Source organism: Malurus melanocephalus, unplaced genomic scaffold, assembly GCF_030028575.1.
Source record: "Malurus melanocephalus ecotype Western Australia unplaced genomic scaffold, MMel_1.1 scaffold_71, whole genome shotgun sequence".
NCBI classification, from domain to species: domain Eukaryota; kingdom Metazoa; phylum Chordata; class Aves; order Passeriformes; family Maluridae; genus Malurus; species Malurus melanocephalus.
This window is the reverse complement of record NW_026623303.1, coordinates 1,464,839-1,479,574: the sequence shown is the minus strand read 5'-3', so window position 1 is coordinate 1,479,574 and position 14,736 is coordinate 1,464,839. Positions and strand designations below refer to the sequence as shown.

The window sequence follows — 14,736 nt, the reverse complement described above, 5'->3', positions numbered from 1 at the left end:
CTCCGCCCCGCCCACCGCCCGCGCCCATTGGTCCGGGCTGCTGGGAGAGGCTGTGAGTCCCGCCCTCTTACTGGATGAAGCTCCTGCCACTCTCCCTCCGCCTTCCCCCCACCACCTCCCYGACCTCTCATTGGGCAAAACGCCGAGCCGGCCACGCCTTCCCCCGCTCTGATTGGGCTCTGGTGCTGCCAGTTTCCCCCGGCCTTTAAAGCGCGTGCAAAGAACACCACTTTGTGTCATCCGCAGCGCTGATTGGCTACGGGGGCCAAGGGCCACGCCCACGGGCGGATATGATTGGGTGTGCGGAAAAGGGGGCGTGGCCGGCGGGGCTGACCCGCCCCTCAGGGGCCGCGGGCGGGCGGGCGGGCGGGGAGTGCCGCGGGGTGGGGGGTGGACTGCGGCAGTTCGCTGTTACTCCGTGATCCCCGTGCCGTGTGGCCAAGGCACCGGCTGGTCTAGAAAGATTTCCTTATTCCTCTCATCTCCCGCTTCCAAAGGAGAACAAATGGCAGGCTGCCAACGCCAGCCGAATGCACACAAGTGTCGGGTCAGTGTTACAGCAGCGGCAGGATGGGCGGTGGGGACACCTGGGGCCAAGACTGGTGTCATCCCTTGCGGGATGATGACACCGGTTCATGCCCCTAAATGTTGTTCCCGATCCTAGAAATCCCGCGCGTGGAGCCACCCTCCTTTCCCCCTGCTTGCACTAAGAGCTTGCCATCCCTGAGCCGGAGGAGGAAGACACCTTGCGGGTCACTGCTGCTTAGCATGCGAGCTCAGCATCCCGTGTCCTTCCAGAGATAAATGCCGTCCCTGGCGCTACTCAGTGAAACACAAATGAGAAGAGACTGCTAGAGGAGCGTCTGTGCACAGTGGAGGATTATAAAGACAGATCTGAGTCATGAAAAAAAAAATCTTCCGCTAAGAGGTTAATTTAAAAGAAAGTCAAGGATTATGAAACTGAAGTAGTGCTAGATTTAAAGTAATTGTCCCTTTGGAGTAATGCATTAACATACAATCCTGAATGAACTGATCACAGGCCTGTTTGGATTTCTTTGGGGTTTTTTTTAAGCTCTGCCTTACTCAGTGAACCAGTCAGAATGTGCAAGTGCAGATGTTTTATTTTGCTGAACTACATCGTATGTTGTCAACTGCCTGTTTTACAGAGAAGAGGATGGAGTCCACAAGAAAATGAATCTGCTTTTCAAAAGTCATGTACTCAAAACTGTGTCAGAGCAATGAAAGATCTCATTATTTCAAATTCTTACTTATTCACTAACTCCTTGAAATTATTTCTATAGAACTTCCTGCCACCATCTCAGATATTTTCCTATTTTCACYATCTTTTCTTTAGCTCAGTTGGTCAGAGCATGGAGTTAATAACACCAAGGTTGGAGTTCAGTCCCCACATTGGCTATTTACTTAAGAGCTGGATCCTTGTRAGTCCCTTCCAATTCAGAATATTCTGTGAAACATCTGCAAATAATAATAATTATAAAGCAATACATGCTAGGTTTCAGTTCTTGGGTAGTTCTATAACATCCCACATGCCAGACATTCACATCAGCATGTGTCATCCCAAGTTGTTATACCCAATAGGGGCACCACTGAGTTGCAGTTCATGTGATCTAATTCTGGTTTAAGAGGAACAATCCCTTTAGGGATGTCTGTTTGTTCAATTGACCATAAAAAGCACTCAGGCTGCTAGTTCAGAATAAAAACATACTCACCAAGAAAACTTCTTCCGTGCCTTACTAAGTTGTAAATTGATAAAGATGTAAAGAAAAGTGACATCGAAAAACCCTATTTGGTTGTATCTGAAGACAGAAAGGTTTGTACTTTCCTCCCATTTATATTGGTCTAAAATGAAAGATACTACTTGGCCTTAGAAATATTTCATTAGACTTGAGCTTCTGTAACTACTTCCATTCTAAACTGTAAAGCAAATAGACTCGACAAGCAAAACTTCAATATATTTTTGAATGCACAAGTATAATCCCTGACCCTTAAAAACTAGATCTGCAAAGAAATCCATAGGGAAACATAAAAGAGATTTTGTTTTCTGCTTCTGCCTGCTAAACAGAGAATTCATGCATCAGCCAGAAAATGCCTGCCCCATGAGAACAAGGCCTATTAAAACGTGCACCTTCATTCCACCCTCATAAAGGTATATATAATCCCCTTTGTTACCACTAGCTGTAAACTACTATGTAGGTCTCCGGGCCAACAGATGTTACAAAATCAGGTCTGTCTCTCCTTTCTAAAGSCAGAGTTTACAAAATGCACAAATACTTCATTTTACATAGAGCAGATCAATCAGGTAATGGCTGATCAATCAAACCCAATTATATTGGGTTGCGTGGCTGGATTCTGACAGCAGAAGAACTACAGGAGTGGCTTCTGTGAGAAGCTGCTAGAAACTTCCCTTATGCCTGACAGAGCCAAGGCCAGACAGCTCCAAGACAGACAAATCAGTGCTGGGGGTGGTGCCTCTGTGGTAACATATAATAAGGGAAAAATAAGTTATGCAAATGTAATCGTGGCCAGAGAAGAGAGGAGTGARAAAATGTGAGAGAAACAGCTCTGCAGACCCCAAGGTCAGTGAAGGAACAGGAGGAGTTTCTCCAGGCGGCAGAGCTGACATTCCCCTGCAGTCTGTGGTRAAGCCCATGGAGCTCCATGGAGTTGCAGCGATCCACCTGCACAGCCTGTGGAATACCCCACACTGCAGCAGGATAATGCTCAAAAGAAAGCTGTAGCTCCTGGGGAAGCCCACCCTGAAGCAGGCTCTTAACAGGACTTGTGGCTCCAGATCAATGCCAACAGATGTTGGCATTGTTACTTGTGGCTCCAGATCAATGCTGGAACAACCTGTTCCTGAAGGACTGCACCCCTGTGGAACAATGGCTCACACTGGAGTAGTTTGTGCAGAACTGTAACTCATGGGTAGGACTCAGGTTGGAGAAGTTTGTGTAGGAATGTCTCCTGTGGGAGGGGCTCTGTGCTGGAGCAGCAGGAGGACTCCTCTCCCTAAGAAGGAAGAAGCAGCAGAAACAACACATGATGAGCTGACCATAACCCCCCTTCCCCATCTCCCTGAGCTGCTGGGTGGCAGGAGGTAGAAAATTGGGGGAAAAGCCCAAAAAAGGAGGGAGGGGCAGGGGAAAGGTGCTCCTAAAATATTTTTTTTATACTTCTCATTGTCCTGCTCTGCTTTTGATTTACAGTAAATACAATAATTTCCCTGAGTCAAGTCTGTTTTGCCCATGACAGTAACTGGTGAGTGATCTCTCCCTRTTCTGATCTCAACCCATAAGCCTTTCATTATATTTTTTCTCCCCTGCCCAGTTGCACAGGGAARTGATAGAGAGGCTTTGGTGGGCAAGTGGCATCCAGCCAGGGTGGAACCACCACATGAACAGAGACAGCTTAAGCAGTTCCACCATTAGTGTTTTAATACTAGCCCTTCTGGCATCCTTTTTTTTTTTTTGTGCCAGTGCAACCACTTGGACAGCTAAATAGCAAGGTAGGTCAAAGAGCAAAACCATCCCTAATGCTCCCAAAAAGCAAAAAAATTGCAAACCAAACCAAACCCCTTCAGCACTTCTTTTGGTTTTGTTTATTTGTTCGTTTGTTTTCCCAGATAGCTGAATATCCTGATCTGGCACAGTACACATATCTGCAAGTGCTCCCATCAATGCACAGGAGAGGAATAACAAACCAYGAAGTGGAGAGTGGCAGTAAATGCATCAGGCAGTTTACACACTGTTAGATCAAACCTGAAACTGCAGACTTTTTTTCTGAAGAAACACTACCATTGTTTGCTTTTTTTCTAATTGATAGCTAAAATGGCAACCACATTAAAAAAACTCAGTTGTAGACTGTGAAAAATGCTGGATAACACGAGAAAGAAGAGCCATTTATATAGCTGTATCTTCTTAACAATCAGAAACATAGTGTAGATGTTTCTTTGAGAAAGAATTTCCAAAAGGAAACTCTTTCCCTCTGTTTCCAAAGGATACCGCATTCCAAATTGCTAAAGCCACTGTATCACTTGAATACCTTCGTTCATCTTGTTTTGCTTAGAAACAAGCTTGAAAGTTAATTTTAGGCTCCAGAATCACAAGCCATGAAGTGTTTTAAAAGTCAGAGGGGGAAGAGAATTGTATTGAAAATAGAGGTATTACCAAAGAAGAATTTGCCTAACATTAAGAAAGCAGATAAATCACAGTACAGGGTATTGTGAGAAAATAAACAAACTACAGGAAGCCTACAGGAAGCTGAGCAATCACAGTTCTAAATATTTTGCMGATACGAAGAAGCAAATGATCAACAGCTTTGTGTAATGCTTCAGAAAAGATTTTTCAACCTCAGTTACAGTGAAACACCTAACACCTGTGAGTTATTCCTGCTAGGCATGAGCAAACTGTACTAATTAGGATAAAAGACGACCTCAAGTGGCAAAAAATCGAAGCTGCAGATTATACGAAGTGCTTCCAAGTATTCCTCATTGAAGGTCATTTTAATCTCCCTGTCCCATGGACTCGCACTGTATTCCCCATTGAAGTGAAAAGGTCTGTTCTCTAACACTTGCTCCACGGGCATATTACTTTGGCCCCAAAGGTCCTTTTGTAAGGACACTCTGCAAACAAATGTCATTTTACATACATGAGAAAAAAAAAAACCACATGTTTCCGGACTGTTGATAGCTGATACTTAAATTCTTACATTCTATTTATAGGGGTTTTTCCAGATTCAGTTTAAAATTTTAAATTCTCTTCATTCTTCACCAGGCAGGTCTAAGCAGCCAAGCTTGGGAGCAGCTCAGAATTTCTTCCTGAACCCTGGAGGTGCACTAAAACAGCCAGCACCTTCCTCTGGGGCACAAAGCTCCCTCACTGTCAGCAGAGGACCCTGAMCATTCTCAGTGTTCCGTTCCAATGAGACAGGTGGGAACTGGTTACGTGCACACTTAATCTGCAACAACTTGTTTCAATAACATCAACTCTGGTTCAAAACCAAAGGGTGTGTCCAACTTTTGCTCAGCTTGTAGCTGCAACACCGTTTTAGGAAATGGGAAATAACACTTTCAGGTCTTTCTTAGCCCAAGAGGTTTGGACTGCAACTCCCATGTTTTGAAGAGCTCAGTGACAACACCAAAGTCATCGCTCCTGAAGCTAAGCTTACATTACACATAGAAATGCCTGAGTCAAGCAGGAATACATATGAGACTTGAGTCTCCACCCTGCTGAAGAATCCAGTACAATTACTCTCAGAAGTTGCTCTCAAATGTTTCACCTTGAATTCTTTTTTATTCCAAGATACACACTGGTAGGCTCCTGATGTACTGCTGTCTCCTCAAATTCCTACAGACTCCAACTGACCTGCACAGAATGTCAGAGGATGGACTTTGGAGTACAACAGAATCATATTATTTAGAAGTCTAGACCTTTTGCCACCTGCAAAAGTTCAAACCTTTAGTAAATATTGTTTGTTTTATACATTTTTTCTTTGCATGCCATCTCTGAATGYGTAAAGATATCCACAAACCTTTTCTTTCATAACATACTTTCTTATGAAAGTTGAGATGAAGAGAGTATGATTAGAAAACTAAAAGATTAGTCACACACCCCTGCAGCAGGACCTGTTCTAGCACATTTCTGTCATAGTTTGAAACAGTGATTGTGACTGAGATATATAATGCACATTTTTCTAAATCCTTGTGAGATACAAGGGATTAGATCAATGTGTAGATGTAAGCACAAAWAAAGTTTAGTTTTAGATTCCCAATTCTAACTGCAGTAATAGAAGTATTCAAACAGTTTGTGGTCATGTTTTTCTTAATCATTCTGATAGAATAATGCAAATGTCAACAAATGCTTACTACTAATTACATTTGCATGTAGTGTTTCCTGATATTAGGCATCATGAGATATGGATACACCAACATTAAACTGCACAAGCAACTTAGAAAAAGAGRATATTCAAACTTTAAATTTTGTCACTGTCCACATGAACATGTCTAATGGGGTGTACATGTCTAAACCCTGTAAAAATCCATCAAAGCATGTTCATAGACTTCGAAGATTACACACAGATATAAATTATAATCTGATCTGTTATGCAAGTCACGTTATGCTRTCTGACTTCTTGAAAAATATCCTCATCCTGTCTTTTACGTGTTAAAAAATTAGGAGCTTTCAAGCTTTTTGTACTTTTGTATATAATTTCTTGCATTTCACATTAATAAACTGCTCACATTGAAAGGTATTTGCAGAGTCAGCCTGTGGAGAATGTTAAGTAATGTTGTAAGATATTATTATGCTTTCTGCAGACTATGAAAAGGCAAACCTGTGGCTGGATGTGTGTCAGAGCTACCACGGAAGCATGCTGAAAATAAATGAGGATACTCAGAGTGCTGTGCAATGTTTGGTGCCAGTGGCAGCTGCTTTTGCAGGCTGGGAGGAAGGACAGACAAGGGCTACTGGTGTTTGCAGAAGAAAACTGCTAAAAGTTCAAGGAAATCACCTTGGTCACTCTGAAATGTAATTTATCCTGTCATGCTGGAAAGTCACACAGAGAACAAGTTCACAGGGCTTGTAAAGACAAACAGCACTCATAGGTGAGAAATTAGTTCAACAATGGCTGGTAAATTGTCAGTTAAATCTGAGATRATGAACACAAAACCACTGAAACTTTTAAATGCCTTTCAGATATCCTCTGTCCACAAAGATTAAATGAACAGCTTCACTCTCAGAAACACAGTTCTAAAAACAWGGGGGCAAAATGATACGTGACCAGAATAAAGTGACAAGTTTGATGCTGGTAGCAATTACCTGACTCCATAGAAAAAGAAAGCTGGGTAAAAATGCATCCTGTATTTGCTCACATAGCGAAACAATAAAACTGAGTATGCTCAAGCTGTTCTCAAAGGCATATGGTGAAAAATTAGACAGAGAAAAAAAAATTCATCCTCTTTCCTGCAACATATCYTATTCCTTTCAGTTATGATATGCTTAGGTATTACTAGAAAAACACATAATACTAAATAACCAACATCACAAATTTGGTTTCCAAATTCAGTGGGTCACTTAAATTATCTAATATGTTTCTCAAAAGCAGGAAGCATGCTTTGGACAACACTGAACATGTCCTCATTGTTTAAGGGAAGCTCTGCACTTATACTGAAGGATCAGGAGCTAAATATAAAAGATGTTGCCAAGAGACCCAAGAAGACACAACATTTTACATTGTGTCACACGTACATTACATAATAGGGAATTCACTGCCTAGGTAAAAAAAAAAGACTTAATTACTTAGGGCTAATAAAGTGTAATGCTAGCAAAGGAACAAAGCTGCTATTTTTTTTTCTTTATTACAGTTCATTTTAAATAAAAGTTACAACCAACTTTTCTCCCTTCTCAGAAATCTTGTTATGTTGAGCATGATTGTTTTTAACTCTTCAGCAGTGTGTTCATGGAAGTGTCTCATAACCATAACTCTTCAGAGGCACTCTACTCTTCCCTTCATAAAAGCATTGCAGTGTCTAATGTCCAGTTAATAAAAGGAAGTCTGTAAAAGTCACCTCTTTTTCTCCAGTGCTGTGAACATCAATCATCTGCAAATTGTTCTAATAAAACTCATTTAAGAATAAAATGTACAATAGCAGCAGATTTAAAATACTGTTTGAGTTGAAAATGCACACACTTCAAACACATACTTAGTGCGTATCTCTCAGTTAAAAAATACACTAGTTCCACTCCTATTTTGAAAAACCTGAGGCCTAGATTTTTATTGCAACAGCAGCAGATCTGCAAAGTGCAGCAAATATCAACAGGTTACCTGCAATACCACATTATTTTGCTTTCCCTCAGTCATCAAAAAAGTGGGAGTCTGCTGAAATTTCTTAYTCATAATAGTTCAAATAACTCATAAAAGAGGAAAGGGGTCATATCTTGACCCTTAGAAAAAGGTACATAGACACATTCAACTCAGAAACAGCACCATGCATGATACCTCCACAAAAGCTGAAGAAGTTGTTACCAAAGCAAGTTCCCACCTTTGCTTTGCTGCATATAAAGCAGGTATCTGGCCAAGATAGATACCAGTTTATCAAAATGCATGCTCTTCCCTCCTCACAGTGATGGCAGCTCATTAAAGAAGAGARTCACCAACTATTACACAGACATTCACAGTGTTTTGCAGCATGGGATTTGCTCATCCTTAAACAAGGTAGTCTTTTGGCTGCCAATTCCRTTTCAAGCAACAAACCTTTCTTGTTGATCCCAAAAATATTTTATTTTCTTGCTCTAATTTGTCCGCTTAAAATATTTAGGAGTGCTCATATGAAAGTGATGAATAGGCACATAATTATGTCCATCTTTATAAGATCCAAACCTAAGAAAAATATTCAATAAAGCAATACTATTACAACATTATTTAACTCTTGCTATTAAATCATTTAATTACTTACCTACGTCTGAATGTTCTAGGCAGTTTATTTCAGAAACTGGCCCCAAAACTCTACTTCAATGTAAATCAGCTTCTATGTACCCTCTCTTACTAAAGATCTTTGAGTATAATGGAGACAATTAATTACATTGATTCCACTGATGCAATAGGCAGTCTATAGAACTCTGTCTGACAAATGTGAATGTTGCATTTATATACTTACATTCCAATTTCTCAAAGTTTTTTGTCCTGATTTCAGTAGAGGACTAATTTAAACATCCATAGTATCAAAACAGTAAATCCTGTTGTTAATATTGTACATCTTATTTTTGAAAATTAGGGTGAAAATTATAATTTGTCATGCCATATTTAAACATGAAAGTTTTGACAACTGACTACTATGGTAGACAGACTTACAAAAGTAAAATGGAGTACTTTTTTCAAAATATCAGAGCTAATTAACATTTAATAGCAGTGCCATTGTATTTCTAAAGAAGCAAAGTTAATCAGAAAAAGTTAAATTTATTCCAATAGGGTGTACATTTTCTGAATACAAGCAGACAAAAGAAATTAGGACAAGATTCTGTGCTGAAATCAACTAAGAAAAAATCTGAATGTGAATGGTAACTGTAGGCAAATTCCATCATGTGGAAAAGTCTGGGCAAACTCCGGCTTAGGCAGGAAGCCATTGGCTGAGTGGTACATAAAAAATAAATACACTCAACCRTAGGGTGTAGGTGAGAAAGTTATATATTCTCCATTATACATGTTGGGAGTAGCAAACATGGCATTACTGGAAATGTCTCTCTGTGGCAACATCTATCACAAACATCACAACTCTTTCATTGATATTAATTTTAGAATAAATATCTTTCTCCATATTTCTCTTCCTTATGCAGTWTCAGTGGGAAAACAACAGCATTTTAGTAACAAATCACCCTTTAAAATTACACCTAGTCTTTTTTTTTTCCCTTCTTGAAACGTGTAAGATACTGTCTCAGGCATTCTYTTTAATTTTTGCTCCAATTATACGGTATGTTTTAAATTCCCACGAAAAAAKTATTTAACATATACATTGTATTTGGTATTCTAAGTAACAGTATATTAAGACCCCAATCTCCAAAATGCTGAGAAACATGGGAGATCTTTCATTATGTATAAAATGAGTCACCACACCAATTGGCAAATATCCCTATCAAACAATCTCAGAACTTAATCATCTGGGTGAAATGAGCATTATTTGCAATTTATGCTGTGACACAGCAGACTGATTTTCCCAAGGTACATGCCAAATCAATACCAAAAATGGAATTACAAATCAGAAGCTCTTGACTCCTAATCTTTTGCTCAGTTGGGTACTGATCAGTGTCTCCCACCTTAAAATAATTTTGTCCCTAGACTTCTCTTTTACAAGATGTCAGGCATATCACCCCTTTAATTTCTTATGAGATGCACTGACCTGGGATTGAAATGGATGTCTTCAGGAACTTGGCTGGGATCAGTGACAATTCTGTCATTGTCAACATAACTATCCACGTGATCSGGGATTCTAAATTTGGCCATCTGGACTTCTGAATCACTTAAACCAGCGTGAGATATGCGGGCATAACCCAGCCTATCAAAAACAAGAAGAGTTAGTTTGAAGAAATAACTCAAGGCAATTTCACGACATTCTTAATGAATGTCTCTTTTTCCCAAGAGTTGTGCTTTCAGTTATCAACACAATTTTTCATTTCTGTGAATCTCACCTTCAAAAAACTGGAAGTGCTCCATAAAMAGGATCATAATACCATGTTATGAGTATAAAAACTGAAAAACCATAAGTGTTTGACAGTAAAAATAAGTTTTATGTCTAAAAACCTTTTTTTTTAAATTACAGCTTTAGAATATGAGTGCTGGTATAAGCTCACAACATTTTTACTGAAGAGATTTCAATATTCAAGAAAGAAACTCAAGCATCAATTGAATGAATAATGAGAAAAAATAAAATTGCAGATGGAGTTTTAGCTGGGATTTTTTACTTGCCTTTTTTYCTGTTTTACTCAATACTGTTAAGACAACTATCAACTTTGCAGGTTTTACYCCAGTGAACACTGCAGAATTTGCATAGTTTATTCAGAATAAGATGAATKCCATTCTGGTACATACATCACCAASAGAATGATGTACAAGCAATTTGGTATTGGAAGATATGGAGCACATAGGTCTCGTGCCTCAATATGGACTTACACAGTTCAAGTTTCCACTAAATCCAGCATAAAGATTGTCTGGATTAAATCAGCATTTTACTTTAACAAATCCTAAGATCRTAGTTCAAAATTTGTATACTCTGTGTTRCATACAAATTAGGGCTTAGCCTTCACTTTTTAGAATGAAGTTGCAAAGACAAAGCTTTGGAAAAATGTAGTTTTATGCTACCGAAGTGCTAGATCTGAAGGATTTTGACACAGAATTATGAAACCTGTAATATTGTCTTTGCAAATTATATGCAGAAATACACCTGTTTTTGTGATCCTGAGATCGAGTGTTTCACATTATTTTATGCTAGATCCAACTGTCCATAATAATTGTTTAGGGATATAGTCTATTGTTTAGGGACTCTTCCACAATCACTTACAAAAGATTATAAAACTGATAACCATAAAGATACTTAAACCAAATAAGTGACCCACTTTAACATACCTTATTACTCCACGATACATAATATAGCTACACCATCTGTCACGATCTGTATTGTCAATATCCTAGAAGTGAAAGGGAAAAAAAGTCAAACAAATAAGGTAAGTGTTCATCTGGGTAGGCTTTAAATCAGTAACAGGACCACTGTGTAAACTTACTGTAGAAAATGTTCTGCCTAAAGCATTGTAATAAAGTGGAAAGAAACAAAAACGCACTCCAAGACATGGACAAATCAGACAACTTTTTGACACCTTTTAACGTGGAGCTCAGTTTTGAAACAAAAGTATCACAGAATCAGAGGCTTTCTGGAGGTCTACTCCTAACCCTGCTCAAACTTCAAGGCTCCTCAAGGCCTTATGCAGCAAACTTTTGAGTATCTCCAAGGATCAGGGTTTCACGACTTTACCCCACCCCTGTTCTAGTGCACGACAACCTGTGACTTTTTTTTCTTCTAACTGACAATTTGTGACAACTGCTGTCCATTGCCTCTTGTTCTTTCACAGTGTAACTTCATCTTTTCTGCAAGATATCATGAGGTGGCTAAAAACTATATTTGAAAATGCGTATGTATTTTCTTCTGTGTCTATATTTAAGCTATTAATTTGAAATACTAAGCTGAATGTTTCCAGCATATATTGTCTCAAAAGGTGCAGCATTTTTGTATTACCTGGACATTTCCATTTTGTATTAATTCAGTATAGTCTCTGGATCCAGGAGCTGAAGTGATGTAACCTAGAAATACAACTTGCTTAGAACTAGTTTTCAATAGATTTGAAACAGCTATTGCTTGGAGTTTTCTGTCCAGATCCTCTCTGAAAGAAATTGAAAAGACTTTGACACACACACRCTTTAGCTTAGTCTTTGTGCTATGGCATAGTAAACCAGCAGCAATCTGGTACCATTTTTATTGCTCAGTATTAGAGAGTAGGAAAGTTCACAAAAAACTCTTTAATTCAAAATTATCATTACATTTGATAAAAGCCACATGGTCATGGTAGATGTAATTCCCATTCTCTTTTTATCCATTACAGGAACAACATTTTCTATTACTTAGTTTTGTTTTTAAAAATTATCTCATCACTAGGAATTATGAATGTTACTGTTTTGGTTATCTGAGTCTTTGTCTCTGCTTGGACTTTAAAATTAAACTGTGTTACCACAATGTGGTGCATAAAAAAGAACTTATATGCTAACGAAACTTTTATGATGGACAGATCACGGTAAATACAGTCTTAAAGTCTGGGTTCCATAATTTATGAAATGCAATTTACCTCATCCCATTTGCATTACTTAATTACATTTGGCATGTTCTCTACATCTCTTTAATAAGATTTACACAATAGTTCCAACATGACCAAAAGTGATAGCATAAGTGGAGCCTAGTAAAATACTTCATTGGATCCCATTCCCTGTCCTTGGATTTGTCATAAAATAATGCAAAAGTAGTTATATTTCTGTGATTCTTCATGTTAATGATTTGAAACAGTTGTGTAAATCATGATCTCTTCTAGATTTTGGTAGTCTGGACTAAATAACATTGACAGAGAGAACTGATTTTGGAATCTGTAAACCCAAGAGAAGACAACAATTTAAGTGCAGCTATGCTTTCTAAATAGTGGTACTTCTGACTGCAGACAGGAGACCAAAAAAAAAAAACCCAAGCATTTAAATAAAAACCTGACCTAAGTGTATGTGAAGTTGCCAGCTCGCTGCTCTKTCCAGAATTACACTTCTCCAGAAGATGGGATTTTTAAAAGCACAGGAATAGTTATATTCCTGCATTTTGAAAGTCATATTTAAAAACCACCCTAGTTATCCAGTATTCTATAGTCTATGTCAACCTAAGCAGCAGAACAGAATATTAAAAATGAGCAGTCATGTGCAGTATTTAGTTACAAATTCATTCCCCTCTAAAACACAATCTAATTTGCACTCATTTCCCTTGTGTCTCCTCATATTTTCTCCCTCATCTTTATCTCATTTCTCTGCAAGAGAGAATACAGKGTTATTTTCTTCTGCTTTGACAAACAGTTTCTCAGACAGGCAAGTCTAATCATCTGTGTGAGGCACAGAATTAAATTTCCTTCTAGAGTTAAAAATGGGGGGTGCTTTCTGACAACTATATTAGTTTAGTAAATGGGAAATCTATAAACAATTTGCAGGTTTGGTGCTGTTTCTACATAGGGGAAGGAAATGGGACACAGGGAATTCTTATGGCTTTCTGAGCAGCTTCTTTATAATACTGTGCACCCTATCCATAAATTGGCTTCTTCAGGAATTAGAAAAAAATTTTTTTAAAAAAATTCCAAATCTTACTATATAACCACAAACACACTAGAAAACACATCAAATGTAACAGAAATTACAGCTACAGGGAGCATTCACAAAGCTATCTCTTATTAATATTCATTGCACACAAGTAATTAAAACATTGTTTTCAAGAACTGAAATATATACATTATTCTTTTCCATCACTTCTTTGAGTTACTGGTATCATTTTGCTTTTCTGAATTCAGAGATCAGACTTCATATTTCCACTTGCATAGTCTCAGAAGGACACTGATGAATATTTTCAGTGCTATTTCAACACTGTTCTTTCTTGGGGCTTTCAGATTTATTACTTTTTATTTTAAATAAATAGTGTTTTTCCATTAATGCTATCTATCTCTAACTGTACCATCTGCACTCACTGTGGAATGTATGAGATCTATTCTACATGCAAAAAGTCAGAAGGATGCTATCCTGAACTCAGATGAATCTGTAACCTATCATTTGCTGTGACTTTGTAGAACTACATCTTTAAATCTCTARTAATTCAGATAGTAGGTTCAGCTGAGTTTTGCATGATGCATTTGTCCTACTTAAAAAATACTTCAAAATTTTAAACCAGCAGTTTAACCAACTTTAAACTGTCATAGCATTTCCTCAAAYGTGCCCTGGTAGGACCAGTATTAAAGCAGCCAATTCTAAAGGGAACAAAAGAAATCCCAGAATTTTGCTGATTATATCACATGACTTTGTATAACATATGTGAAAACAAATAAAATACATACTCTTCATTTCCAAAGTGAGCAACAACAAAATCAACCAGCTTCCCTGTGAAGTTGACAGTCAGGGAGATGGCAGGTGCAATCTCTCCCTCTGGAGATGGAAGGAGGTGATGGGTCGATTTTACAATTGGATACCTTGACAGTGCCATGATCCTACATGACAAGAGGCCAAAAGTTACATTTTGTGGTTCACAAGCATCAAAAGTGTGAACTAAGCAGATAAATGTGAACAAAAACTAACAGTCAGTGAACAAAACTATCAGACCAGAATACAAACCATCTCTAGTGGAATTTTCAGAATATAGAAGGTTTCCCTCTAAAACACTACTTCAGTACATGTCTGAAAATAAATTACATATTTCCTACACTGAGAAATATCATTCCGTAAATAAGAATTCTTTCACTGAGCTTTTAATGATCTGTATTTCAGACAAGACAGAATTTTATACTACCAGAAGTTAAAAGGTATTTTATTAAAAAGTAGATGCAGGTAGAAATACAACTTTAAAATGGGAGATTTCTCCTTTTTTKGCTTCTCTCTGGACATTTTGCATCA

The 14,736-nt window shown here is 38.3% G+C and overlaps 1 protein-coding gene across 1 annotated transcript in view; it reads right to left on the bottom strand.

Moving 5' to 3' along the window:
• Window positions 1-4,679: 4,679 nt before the first annotated feature.
• Window positions 4,680-14,736, bottom strand: part of CWH43 (cell wall biogenesis 43 C-terminal homolog) — a 29,017-nt gene continuing 18,960 nt past the window's right edge. Inside the window, exons 12-16 of the mRNA XM_057366782.1 lie at window positions 14,184-14,333; window positions 11,798-11,942; window positions 11,134-11,195; window positions 9,911-10,066; window positions 4,680-8,397 (exon numbers count right to left, since the gene is read on the bottom strand). Coding sequence (XP_057222765.1) covers window positions 8,310-8,397; window positions 9,911-10,066; window positions 11,134-11,195; window positions 11,798-11,942; window positions 14,184-14,333 — 601 coding nt within the window. The 3' untranslated portion in view covers window positions 4,680-8,309. The remainder of the gene's footprint in view (window positions 8,398-9,910; window positions 10,067-11,133; window positions 11,196-11,797; window positions 11,943-14,183; window positions 14,334-14,736) is intronic.